The 14,447-nt window shown below is 43.7% G+C and overlaps 1 protein-coding gene across 1 annotated transcript; it reads left to right on the top strand.

The window, feature by feature from the left end:
- Positions 1-13,353: 13,353 nt before the first annotated feature.
- LOC145793694 (uncharacterized) lies at positions 13,354-14,202 on the top strand. The gene is made up of 4 exons (XM_082876559.1): positions 13,354-13,440; positions 13,526-13,633; positions 13,762-13,992; positions 14,071-14,202. Exons 1-4 carry the CDS (start codon positions 13,354-13,356, stop codon positions 14,200-14,202), a joined length of 558 nt encoding a protein of 185 aa, XP_082732685.1.
- Positions 14,203-14,447: the final 245 nt, after the last annotated feature.

Below are 14,447 nucleotides of genomic sequence, written 5' to 3'. Positions count from 1 at the left end.
TAGGATCCTCCCATGTGTGTACAACACAAATATGTGGTTTGAGGTTGAAGAAAGTGGCCCCAATGTGTTCAACATTGGCTCGGAAGTGAGAAAAATGGGTGCCGGAGGGCGAAAATGGAATATAACTGGTTGCCAAGATAATTGCTGGTCTCCCACCCTCCAGTGACCTTCCTGGTGATGAAACAGAGGTACCCGCCAAAAATAAACGAAAACCGATGCAAAACGAATGCTCAGGGGCCAAAACACGCAGTTTGGGGTCTCAAAAATGGGCTGCTAAGCACCGAAAGTGGCATTCGGCCACGAAGTGGGTTTCTCAGACCCCAGTGTCCCTCAAAAGGGAGTAAATAAGATGCATGCCAAAAATTAGAGCAAATGGAGATGGTTAAGCGGTCCCGAACCGAGGCACACGGCCAACGGTCCCGAAAAACCGGAAATCGGGCTCCGAAATGGGCAAAATGGCCCACGGCCACTGAGATATGGTCTACGGGACCTCTCCCTCCCCTTAGGAAAAGAAACAGAGAAAATCGAGTCTGGTTCGCAAACCGAGGCAAGGCACAGAAGAGGGTTCGGAAGTCCGGAGGCAGGGCTCATGGCCGCGACTCTAAGACTTCTGAACGAGCACGATATGCAACGTCACCGAGCGCTCAATCGGTGATGTCTGAGTCTTAAGGTCGGTCAAAAATGGAGTGTCTACAGTTGCCCCTCTTTGACAGAACTCGGAAGTCACAAGTGACGGGAGTGAATGTCAAAGCCCGGAGACGACCCATTTTTGACAAGGCCGAAGACTTAGACAAACGTACAAGATAAACAGAGATGTGCCCGCAGGCAAAGGGGGCAAAATGCAAAATGATATGCAAGGAGATTTTGAAGATTGGACTTATACGCTACGCGAAGCCGGTTATCACTCATGATTATGCAAAGAGAGCTGTAATGAAGCAATTATGCGAAATAAATGCAACATTTTAAGCGAGTGCTAGGCAAGCAAGTAAACTCGAGCCAAACTACACCTCGTGCAGAAAGGATGTAAGAAAATTATGAAATTCTCACTGCAAATACAGTGTGCATGTGTGATAGATACACAGAGCGAACATGTGATTGATACACAAAAATGTGAGCACAAAGTGTGATAGATGCACTAAGTGAGCAAAGCGAGTGTGTGATAGATACACTATTTGAGCAAAGTGTAATTGATATACAAAGGGTGAAGTGAGCAAGGTGTGATGGATACACTAAAGGTGAACACAAAGTGTGACAGATGCACTTAGTGAACAAAGTATGATTGATATACTAAATGTGAACGCGAAGTGTGATAGATGCACTTAGTGAACAAAGTATGATTGATATACTAAAAGGGAACACAAAGTGTGATAGATGCACAAAGTGAGCAGAGTATGATTGATATACTAAATGCGAACACGAAGTGTGATAGATGCACTTAGTGAACAGAGTATGATTGATATACTAAAAGGGAACACGAAGTGTGATAGATGCACTTAGTGAACAGAGTATGATTGATATACTAAATGTGAACACGAAGTGTGATAGATGCACTTAGTGAACAAAGTATGATTGATATACTAAAAGGAAACACAAAGTGTGATAGATGCACAAAGTGAGCAGAGTATGATTGATATACTAAAAGTGAACACAAAGTGTGATAGATGCACAATGTGAGCAAAGTATGATTGATATACTGAAAATTAACACAAAGTGTGATAGATGCACTTGGTGAACAAAGTATGATTGATATACTAAAAGGGAACACAAAGTGTGATAGATGCACAATGTGAGCAAAGTATGATTGATATACTAAATGTGAACACAAAGTGTGATAGATGCACAATGTGAGCAAAGTATGATTGATATACTAAACGTGAACACAAAGTGTGATAGATGCACTTAGTGAACAGAGTATGATTGATATACTGAAAGGGAACACAAAGTGTGATAGATGCACAATGTGAGCAAAGTATGATTGATATACTAAATGTGAACACAAAGTGTGATAGATGCACAATGTGAGCAAAGTATGATTGATATACTAAACGTGAACACAAAGTGTGATAGATGCACTTAGTGAACAGAGTATGATTGATATACTGAAAATTAACACAAAGTGTGATAGATGCACAATGTGAACAAAGTATGATTGATATACTAAATGTGAACACGAAGTGTGATAGATGCACTTAGTGAACAAAGTATGATTGATATACTAAAAGGGAACACAAAGTGTGATAGATGCACTTAGTGAACAAAGTATGATTGATATACTAAATGTGAACACGAAGTGTGATAGATGCACTTAGTGAACAAAGTATGATTGATATACTAAAAATTAACACAAAGTGTGATAGATGCACAATGTGAGCAAAGTATGATTGATATACTAAATGTGAACACAAAGTGTGATAGATGCACAATGTGAGCAAAGTATGATTGATATACTAAACGTGAACACAAAGTGTGATAGATGCACTTAGTGAACAGAGTATGATTGATATATTGAAAGGGAACACAAAGTGTGATAGATGCACAATGTGAGCAAAGTATGATTGATATACTAAATGTGAACACAAAGTGTGATAGATGCACAATGTGAGCAAAGTATGATTGATATACTAAACGTGAACACAAAGTGTGATAGATACACTTAGTGAACAGAGTATGATTGATATACTGAAAATTAACACAAAGTGTGATAGATGCACAATGTGAACAAAGTATGATTGATATACTAAATGTGAACACGAAGTGTGATAGATGCCCTTAGTGAACAAAGTATGATTGATATACTAAAAGGGAACACAAAGTGTGATAGATGCACTTAGTGAACAAAGTATGATTGATATACTAAAAGGGAACACAAAGTGTGATAGATACACAATGTGAGCAGAGTATGATTGATATACTAAACGAATGAAGTGTGATTGATACACTAAGGGTGAATAAGGTGTGATTGATACACTAAAGAAATGAAGTGAAGTGTGAAGTGTGATTGATACACTAAATAAATGATCTTAAACAAAACTTCTTTGAATGAACCGTACATACAATATCGTGTATGAATGAGAAAGAAACTTGATAGGTACAATGCAATACAATACATGATGTTTAAGAAAAGCAATAAATAGACAAAACAGTGTTTTAGAAAGCACCTCATGAGGTGAGTGGCGGTGAACCGCTCTTCTCCGATGGGGATCTCCCCTTGTGCTCTTCGAACACTTACCTTCAATCTTACAGTATAAAGGCTCTGAAATATTGACAAGGATTCTTCACGTAGAACACTTTGGATGTTGCCTTTCTTCCTGATCATATTCACAACTTTCCCTATTCTCCAACGGGGTGACAGACTAGGTTGGTTCAGTATCCAGAATTGAGGTGCATACACGCTATCTCAACCTATGGGGCTTCCATACAGATTTCAAGCCGAGGACACGCCTCTGGGTATTTAAACCAGACTTTAGTCCCGGAAATCCCGAACCTTTACGTTCTGGGCATCAGCCATTCGAACTCTAGTTTCCACCGTCGCAGTTGGTCTACTAGGAACTCATTGCGAACACAGCCAAGATGCCTCTAGCAGGGAATGGTACTCAGGGAGAGCACTTTTGATCGCCATTTTGGCTTGAAGCAGACTTGATCTTGAGCTTGAGGTAGAGACACACTCATACTTCGGAGCTTTGGCAAGACTTGAAGGGGTACACACGGAATGTAGTCTTGGAACTTACTGAAGTTGAAACAAACTCAGATGCTCGGCATTTCCTCTTTTGCTTTTGCTTTGTAGTCTGGAACCCATATAGCTTCAAATAGGTCCTAGTTCTACTGTTCTCGCATGACCTGGGTTGAACCCTACGGTTTTATGAAAGAACGAATCTTGTTTTGCACAGATGTGGAGAACGACACAGCACTCGGAGCGCAAAATGATTTTATTTTTGAAATTGGGAGATGAGTTTTCGACCAAGTATTGAGCCTACGACTGAACACAGCAAAACAACTCAACAAGGAAATAAAAGACACACAACCTAGACACATCGAGTAACACTCGAAACGACTTGAAACAAAAATCGAAACAAAACAAAAGACACGACACTCAGACGTGCACAGGGAGCCTGTTTCACCGGGTAGTGTTTCCCACCCTTTCTCATTTGTGGTTCTCACTTCACTCGTTCTGAAAAAAAGCCCTCTTCTCACTTTTCCTCTCATCGCACGTCTCTCTATTCTTCATTCTCTCATTTTTCATCCCTCCCCTGGGTGGTTGATGGATGAACAGGAAGTTGCGGGCTCACACCCAACATAATCAGCTCGCAGCTATTTCCTTCGGTGACATCTGTCGATGCGCCGGATGAGGGAATGGAGCACCTCGACCCATTCCAATTCGTGCTTCGCATTCTGCTTGATACCTCGTTGCTTGGAGGGTGTGAGAGCTTTCTGCCCTTTGTTGTGCCCTTTTCTGGCGAATACGGTGTCCTTTCCGACAAATAGAGTGCCCTTTCTGGCAAGTATTTTGACAAAGGGGAAAAGACAGAACACCTGATTCAACTGTGCCCCTATTTCATCATTTTGACCATTTTTTGTTTTTGCTCTCTACTAAAACAGTTTTGACCAACATGAGAGTTAGATTAACATGCTTGTTCAATTTTCTGATTTAAAATCATGCAAGTTAGGCTGTGAGCACTGAAAATTTTCCTCTTTTGGGTCCAAGAAATGGTCCAGTTTTGAAAATTGAATACTTTTCGAAAAGGTTAGTCAACCTCAGTAAAAATTATCAAAAACTATTTTTGCAAACGACCACTGCTCAACGAGCACGGAACCTACTCTTGAGATGCACAACTTCGGATTCGAAGGAAGATTGCCCCTTGCTTGAGGGGAACTGCATGGCAACGGAAAGTTGCCCCTTGTTTGAACGGCACCGCGGCGCATTGAATGGCAACGGAAAGTTGCCCCTTGTTTGAATAGCACCGCAGCGCATTGAATAGCAACGGAAAGTTGCCCTTTGTTTGAATGACACCGCGGTGCATTGAATGGCAACGGAAAGTTGCCCCTTGTCTGAATGGCACCGTAGTGTATTGTAATCAGCCCTCAGAGCGATGATTGCAACCGAACTCCCGGATACAGAAAAGACAAAGATGACCAGAACCATCGCATGGACATAATCGAATTGTTTTACGGCTGGACTTTAGAATGAAGTTGCCTACGTATCCCAAAGATGGGAATCAAGCCTCACGTATTTCGGGGTTAAGATACACTCGAGTATTAACCTCTCCTTTTTATGCTCTAACTTTTGCCAAGACGCCTGTTGCGGGTTTTCGACCTTGCGAGCTTTCGACCTTGCGAGCTTTGTTTTTCTTTTCTTTTCAATTCTTTTCATTTCTTTTCTTTTTTGATTTTTTTTTGTTCTTTTCTTTGCATTTTTTTTTTGCTTCTCTTTTTTTGTATTTTTCTCTTGCTCTAACTTTTGCCTGGGTCGCCCTTCCAGGTTTTCGGCCCAGCGAGCCTCTCAAGGGTAAAAGTGTAGCTTTGTCCATGTCAAATGGTTTTGAGATCCTAAAGTCATCTGAATCCAGGAGAATGGCTGCTGTTTTGCTTTGTAAGCTTCTTCTGATGAGATCTGATCTTCTTGACCTGACTTTCCTGGCCTCTTGTTCGAGGGCTGCTTCAAATCCGGCCACACAGGCCTCACATCATAGTTGACCGTTGAACCTTCTGAATTCAAGTTTCAAGGTTTGGAAGCGAAGGGGTTGAGTCTCGAGGCTGAGAGCGATCCTAAGCTGCACAATCTCAAGAGTGATTCCACACAGGTCTTCGCAGGACCGCGCAAAACATTTTGTTTTTGAAAGTTTTTAAGAAAGCGACAAATCACTCGTGCTGAAGATAGTGTGAAACCAGTCTGGATTTAGCCAGGGTCCTTCTCAGTACTCACGCTAACAAGCATGATTTCATTCATTAAGGGCTTAGCACGCCTCTCTTTCTGTCAAATGATCAAAGTTTTGCAAATCCCGAGGAATTCCTTCCTCTTCGTTTTCACTGCAGTGTTCAAAAAGTTTTGGAAAACTTAGGTCGATGCAATGATTCTGGGGCACAAGAGAGTAGGTGGAATGCACTGCCATTTCATTCAGATTCCGTCACAACTAGCACATGGCAGAAGCGAACACAGAAGTGTAAAAAAATACTGCTGTTTCATTCAAATCTTCTGGTGTTACTGGCTCCTTGGCAGAAACAGACTCAAAACAAAACGAAAAAGATAGACACAAAACAAAATGGTGATGCCCGAGGTAACACCCCCCGGAATCACCCGACTCCTATACAACAGGACTGACTCGATACAACAAGATAGACCCAAAACAAAAAGAGACTGACTCAAAGCAAAAAGACAGACTCAAAATAAAACAACAAGACTGACCCAATACCCAAGTCAGAAATTGGCATTCGCAAATGCTCAAAACAGTGCCTGTCCTTCCCCCATCTGGAGTAAATCGAGTGCCACCCGCAGCCGGTTCAATCTCTGATCAGATCACATTATCCCCCCACAAATTCACTGATTGAGTGCCGATAGACTTTGCTGGACTGGCGCGGGAATGACCCCGTTGTCAAACAGATCTTGTACATCATGGCGCAGACGAAAGCAACTGTCGGTGTCATGATCGGTTTGTTGATGGTAGGCGCAGTATTTGGTATGATCATGCTTTGCAGGGATAGGATCGGGTAAGGGCCGTTGTTCCAATGGTTTCAGATGTCTTTTCCGGATTAAGACCTCTAGGGCCTTTGACAAAGGCATATGAAGTGGGGTGAAAACCCTCTTGACTCGAGGTGGGTACTTGGTTCCTTGTGGGCTACTTCCGGATGCACCGGTGAATGGGGTAGCTGTTTTTGATACGGTGGTAGTAACCATGCCCACATTAGAAGACCTTGCAGCTGCATCACCACTAGTGGTCGCATTCGAACTGCGGGAAAACGCCCTCCTGGGCTGCTCCTTCTCCTGGTCAAAAAGGCCCTGCTTCATAGCGTCCTCGATCTATACTCCCATCTCATGCAAATCTGAAAAGGTAGGGAAGGGGAGCACGATCATTTTCTGCATTAGTTTGGGCTGGAGGTTGCGCACAACCATCCGTATTTGATCCTTATCCGTTGGCCTAATGGTCATCATTGAGGCTTTGGCTCTCCAGCGGGCCACGAATTCTGAGAAGCTCTCCTTAGGCTCCTGTCTCGTCGTCTCAAGATCACGAGTCGTAATCTTGATTTGGGTATTGTATGAATATTGTGCGACGAAGGCCTCGGCCATCTCCTCCCAGCTTCGTTTCACTGAATCTTCCAATTTGGCATACCAGGTGACCGCAATACCTGACAGGGTCCTGCCAAAAAGGGAGAGCTTCTGTAATCTTGTCAAGCCCATCGGGCGCAAAACATCTGAAAACAAGCTCAGGTGGACCATGGGATCTCCCGACCCATCAAAACGGTCGATGTAAGGCATTTTGAACCTATCCGGCAGAGTTACAGCTGCGTCGGTGTACCCGTCCTCAATGCCCGGGATGGACTTTACCCCTTGGGATTTTTTGAACAACTTTTCAAGCTTGCTCAACTTCAACGCTGTGGGGTCGACCTCGAACTCGAAGGGAGAGTCCGGTAGATTGATAGGTGTTTTGGATAGTTGGGGTAAAATTTGGGGCGGATCCGGCCCTACCGGAATGTCCGTACCTTCTTGGACATTTGGCGTCTCCCCAGGTGCTGGAGCTCCTGCTGGGGGAGGAACTTGTTGTGAAGCGGATGCACCGCTTTGCTGTTGCAGCTTGATGCTGAGCTCGGCCTGCTGGGCCATGATCGCAGCCTGCTGTTTGGAAAATTCCTCCTGACGGGCAGCATCCTGCTGCATGAGTTTCATACTTTCTTGCATCTGGCGCATCATGGCCTCCATCCCTGACATGTTCTGCTGTTCCATCTGACTGATTGGTATCTATCCCTGCAATAGGAACTGAGACCTCAGCCTGACTGTTCACTGGTGGGGTGGATAAGGGCCACTGATCTGGTAACTGCTGAACCGGTGATTTGTGCCCGACTAGCCCTTTTTACCTTGCCTCTGGCGAAGGAACACTGATTGCCTTTGAACTGAATCTCTGACCTAACAAAGTCTATCAGCACAAGTTCGATGAACCTCGGGGGATATCGGAGCCTTCTGAAGCTATGGTTCCCAGACTACCCTAGCAAAAGAGAAAACAGACAGCATCTCAGCCTGATTCCATCTGAACAGATACGAGCATAGTTGAATGAGTGCGCCCTCTACTGAATTCTGCCCCAAAATTCGGCCTATAAACTGTTACCCTTAGGTAAAACTGATTGCCAGATACCGATGCCCGCAGGCCCGATGCCCTACACTACTAAACTGGTGCCCACAGGCCTGATGCCCAAACTTGTAGACTGATGCATGCATTCGTATGGAGACGCACCCCAAAAGCACATAACAAGTGAGCGAGAGCCGAAACACCCATATGTTGGGGTAGGGTTTTCCTGTCCTATTTTGTCAGGAGCTAGGGTTTCATTATGCACACAGCGGTTTCAAACAACCTATAAACGGGTAAGCAACCTGTCCTAGTTTGGAATGGTCACTATGGATCCGAATATGCACTAGGTTGAATGGTCAAAAAGGGTGCCTTGGTAAAACCGGGGTTTGTGTTCCCATACTGGCAGAGCCCACAACCGGTCAGCCTTATGGTCATGCCTTAACAAGACAAGCCTCCGGCAAACCGTTCAGGAATAGCAGATGGCAAACATGGTGTCCTAGGCGCACCAATGCAAATGCGATGCAAAGAAACACACAAGTGTAGTCAAAAACAGATATCACGAGTTCGAGTCAAGTTCTCTAAATCCCCAGCAGAGTTGCCAGAAACTGTAGACGTCCCCGAATGCCCCGGGAGGAACGAGCTCCCGTTCCGTTCATATTGGGGTCACTACAGCTCAGGTCTCTCAAATTTGTCACGGTTCTAAGTCTGAAACAAAGAGTCCAAATCTGGCAAATCGTTTTGAGAAAAACAGATTTTTGAAAGAAGTGCCAAACATGGACTGCTTTGCCAGATACAGAGTCGCCACCTAAATGTTTTTTTATGGGAAATTTAGGAAACCCTGACTCGGTGCCAAAGGCCACGTGTCCGTCATCACCAAAGTTGCCTCGGCTCGGGAACTTGGGTACGATTGGGGAAGGTCACTTCGGGAGCACCCCCGCTCGCTCGGTCAGAGACCGGCCTCTACTAACCATGATATCTATTTTTGAAGACATTATGTGTTCTTATTCCGGTTATTAGCCTAGGTTACTATGTGATGCACACAGCATATAAGTATAGACCGGGTCGCCCGAATTGGAACAAAACATTTCATGCTTGTTTATTTGGAAGATGGTTCGCTACTCGCAAGTAGGCTTAAAACATTTGATGATTTATTCCAATTTAAGTAACCCAACCTTCACCCACAGGCATTCAGGCAGTTATATCACATAAGCAATTAGCCTCATGGTAAGCATGCTATTCATGGCAGTCACTCACACGCATGCAAGGATGCTAAAGCATAAAACTCACCGAGTACTCCAAGCCAAAACAAAGACTCATTAGGAATCATGCATGAATCCTAAGTATACAGAAATGCCTAATGCAACACATGCAAGAATGCAAACTATAGCAGGCTCGACTATTCTAAACATGGCATATGAAATGCTACAACTAACATGTATTCAATTTGGAATTGAAAGTACGATGCAGTTAGTATGGTGTGCCGAGCCCGGTGCATGCAAAACAGATGAATGAATGCAAACATGCTATCATACTGTATGCTAATTGAAATATGCCCTAATCTAACCATCATAAGCGGATAAATAAAAGGGAGAAAGACGTGGGGTTGGAAGACATACAACACACACACGCACACTTATTACAGTTATGCCCTCGCGCAGAGGGTCCGAATAAATATACAGTCCCGAATAAAAGAATATTACAGTCCAAATATTATACAAATTCCTAATTAATTAATCAAATTAACTAAGAAAGCTGTAAAACTGGCGTGCAAGCCAGGGATTGCCTTGCTTCTGATGAATGATGTATGTTTGGGCTGCCTTGCGCGGAAATTCACTGGGATGCCCCAATTAGCCTCTGTTTGCACCTTTTCTTGAAATGCACGCCAAACTCCAAAAAGTTGTTGATTCTTCATTTTGCTGCAACAGAGAGCAGGAAAGGGGCATGGCAATGTATTTTCACAAATATATGCATGCCTCGATCCTCGTGCCACCAACCACACATATCGATGCGTGATGGCCGAGGAGTCGAATTGCACGATTTAATATGGGATGAATGCACATGAAAACACAACAAGACCTAACTCCATCATGGATGATCCGGAGTGTCGGTGACTGGGGAATTGAGATACGTTCTGTCACTCGGAGTACGGAACATACCTCGTTTCCTGTGCCCGGGCTAACTCCTATCCCGAACACGATGCAATATGCATGATATGCATGAATGCAACTAAGATACAGCCTAGCATGCACTATGCTGTGAAAATGAGATGCCTCGAAATGCGTGCACACGGGCACGCAAACCGAGAAAATGACATGAATGCGATCTAAGATACAACCTAGTATGCACTATGCTGTGAAAATGAGATGCCTCGAAATGCGTGCACACGGGCACACAAACCGAGAAAATGACAGAATGCGATCTAAGATACAACCTAGTATGCACTATGCTGTAAAAATGAGATGCCTCGAAATGCGTGCACACGAGCACGCAAACCGAGAAAATGGCATACGCAATGCAAATGACATGAAAATATGATATGGGCTTATACCAACATGAGAGAGCCTCAGCCACACTCACATAGGATGCCGATGGATGAAAATGAAGTGCCTCGAAATGCGTGCACACGGGCACGCAAACCGAGGCAATGGCATATGCAATGCAATATGGCTAAAATGGCATATAGAATGCAACATGGACTTACATTAACATGAGAGAGCCTCAGCCACACTCACATAAGAGGCCGATGGATGAAAATGAAGTGCCTCGAAACGCGTGCACACGGGCACGCAAATCGAGACAATGGCATATGTAATGCAATAATGGCTAAAATGGCATGCAAACATGCTAATGGAATTTCAGTACCGAAATGTGGGGAAAAACAGCCCCGAAACGAGGCGAAAGCACACCCGATGCATGGAATCTCTCCCGAAATGCAAAATTAGGCACATAGAATGAACTACAGCTATACAAAGCATGCATAATTGGTACATGGAATGAAAATACAGAAGCAAGGCATCCCCAAAATAAGCATTTTACCAGTACAAATCATGGCCAAACAGCAAGCATAAATAGGGCAAAACTAGTATGCAAAAATGGCCCTAAATATGAGATTATGAAGCAACTCACAGCTGCTGACTCCAAACAGGTTAGGGCCCTTCAACAACATTGAAGAGGGGCCAAAAATAAGCCACTTTACAGAACTGTAAAAACCTCAAAAACAAACATAGATATGGCTAAGCTCTTATGCAAGAAAATGGGCCAAAATGTGGCCAAAGAAGCAAGCGATATATGCAAAGCCCAAACTGAAAAATTCCCTTCTACAACATTGAAGAGGGACAAAACATATGCATATTTACAGAACTGTAAAAACCCCAAAAACAAATATAGATATGGCTAAGCTCTTATGCAAGAAATGGGCCAAAAGATGGCCAAAGCACAAAGTATACTAAATATCCATCAAACAGCCAAAGGCCCTTAATGAAACATGAAGAATGGGCCAAAATAAGACTATTTATAGCTCTATAAAATGACCAAAAATGGAATCATAATGGGCTGCCAAAGCATGCAAGAAAACAGCATTCAAGGAAGATATTGAAGCAAGTGCAAGATGGGGGGCTCAAACAGGGTTGAGCCCTTAATGAAACAAGAAAATGAGCTCAAAAAAATGACATTTTCAGTTTTGGTCGGAGCTCAAATCAGTAAGCACGTATGGCTAAGAGAAGATACCAAAATAAGCTCAAAAAGGGAAAAATACTACTTACCCTTGAAGGCTTGACTTTGGTTGCCTCTTGGCTTGAGTTTGTGGCCCCTCAGGCCTTGGGGAACACCTTCAAACTTCTGGAATGGAGGGTGGAAGGGTGGGGGCTGGTGGTGTAGAAGAAATGGTGGTGTTGGACTTGGAGGTTTTTCAAGGAAATAAGAGAGATAGAGGGAGATTTGTGTATCAAGGCTTGAAGACCAATTTTTCTAACCCCCAAGACCAATGTTTGCAGCTGGTTATAAGGACCAAAAGGAGGGGGAGCATGGAAGGAAAGGGTGGGGGAAAAGGACCAAGGCTTTCCCCCACAAAATATCCCCTGGATACAGATGTTTCTGGGGAACAACAGCTATACAGCTGTAAAGTGCCAATTGAGAGGATCATGGCCGGCCACCTTTTGGAGTTGCAGGTGGCCGGCCGGCCACCCCCCTAGCCGGCCGGCTAGGGGTCAAAAAGGTCAAGTTCAATTAGTGGCCGGCCACCACAAAAAGGTGGCCTCCCAGGTCCCCTCATCACAACCCTATGGTTCGAATTTGGAAATTGTAAAACAGGAGAGAGAATAGGCCATTTTTAAGAGGGGTTCAAAAGGGTCAAATGGAATTTCTGGCCGGCCATATGATATTAGGATCCTCCCATGTGTGTACAACACAAATATGTGGTTTGGGGTTGAAGAAAGTGGCCCCAAGGTGTTCAACATTGGCTCGGAAGTGAGAAAAACGGGTGCCGGGGGGCGAAAATGGAATATAACTGGTTGCCAAGATAATTGCTGGCCTCCCACCCTCCAGTGACCTTCCTGGTGATGAAACAGAGGTACCCGCCAAAAATGAACGAAAACCGAAGCAAAACGAATGCTCGGAGGCCAAAACACGCAGTTCGGGGTCCCGAAAATGGGCTGCTAAGCACCGAAAGTGGCATTCGGCCACGAAGTGGGTTTCTCAGACCCCAGTGTCCCTCAAAAGGGAGTAAATAAGATGCATGCCAAAAATTAGAGCAAATGGAGATGGTTAAGCGGTCCCGAACCGAGGCACACGGCCAACGGTCCCGAAAAACCGGAAATCGGGCTCCGAAATGGGCAAAATGGCCTACGGCCACCAAATGTAGCCCACGGCCACTGAGAGATGGTCTACGGGACCTCTCCCTCCCCTCAGGAAAAGAAACAGAGAAAATCGAGTCTGGTTCGCAAACCGAGGCAAGGCACAGAAGAGGGTTCGGAAGTCCGGAGGCAGGGCTCATGGCCGCGACTCTGAGACTTCTGAACGAGCACGATATGCAACGTCACCGAGCGCTCAATCGGTGATGTCTGAGTCTTAAGGTCGGTCAAAAATGGGGTGTCTACACTCACCTATCAGCACCCATATCTCCACACAAGATTCTGTCAAAGTACATAAAAAACGGCCCACCAAAGATAAGGTACATGTAATCTTTACTTATATTTTTGTTGATGATAAATTACGTGTTTTGTTGTTCATGTGTTGATGTCTTCCCTATTGAATAGGTATATCGGACTCATACAACTACGACTTATTCATATGTTGATGCCCTCCTACTTGGATTGAAGTCATACATACGTCTTATCAATGATGTAGATGCCATGGCAATTGTGGTTTTAGGGCCATAGCTGGCTTGATAGGGCTTACAGAGGCTAAATGGGGTCAAGTCAAGTGTGATCTCCTACAGGAATCGCACACACACAGAGACCATTACACTTATTTATATGGTTCACATGACAAGATTGAAGAGCTAACCCATATTCTATCATACTTTGAGTTCAATCCAGGGCATCACCGCTGGATGACTATACCTGACATGGGTCATCTTATTGCATCTTGTTATAATGTGGTATTGTACCACTTATGTGCACAACAATGCCTTACATCCCTCTCCTTACGATCAGTGCCAATGTCACAAGTTCAACGGCGTGAGATTGCTATTGGGTTTGTTAATGAGAATCATTTTGTCCAGGTATAGCATTATGATTTGTGTAATACATTTATCATTTTGTATTGCATCACTCTCATACTTAAAGCTTTTTCAATGTAGGTGTTCATGTTACCAGGTCATCCAGTTCCACCGATAGCTACCAATTGGTGCAAAGTTCATCATTCTTGTGCGGTTGGATGGGGACTACATATAGTCGCCGAATTGAGCATTTTAAAGAAGTTGTTCATTTAGGGGTAACTACTAGAGAGACATTTGATTGTATTAACCTTGATGAGTAATAATATATGTGAGTTGAGTTGTAGTTATGCAATTCAAATAGTTACCGATAATTTTTTTTGCGAATTAGCATTTAAATAGTTGAGTTGGATTAAGTTTTGAGTTAATTTAATGCACACGGTACTACTTGTTTATTGCGGTGTATCAAACGCATTAGTATAATACTTTATATTCATTACCAAAAATACAAACCATGAATA

This window comes from Camellia sinensis, chromosome 6 (assembly GCF_055761805.1).
Source record: "Camellia sinensis isolate YWXY chromosome 6, ASM5576180v1, whole genome shotgun sequence".
NCBI classification, from domain to species: domain Eukaryota; kingdom Viridiplantae; phylum Streptophyta; class Magnoliopsida; order Ericales; family Theaceae; genus Camellia; species Camellia sinensis.
The sequence above is the reverse complement of the archived record's forward strand: the minus strand, read 5'-3'. Positions and strand labels throughout refer to the sequence as shown.

Bases quoted from the DNA above. Each gene is read 5' to 3' on its own strand.
- LOC145793694 (XM_082876559.1), top strand. From the start codon at position 13,354: ATGGGGTGTCTACACTCACCTATCAGCACCCATATCTCCACACAAGAT. The intron at 13,441-13,525 runs GTACATGTAATC...CCTATTGAATAG, and splicing joins AACGGCCCACCAAAGATAAG to GTATATCGGACTCATACAAC. The intron at 13,993-14,070 runs GTATAGCATTAT...TTTTCAATGTAG, and splicing joins ATGAGAATCATTTTGTCCAG to GTGTTCATGTTACCAGGTCA.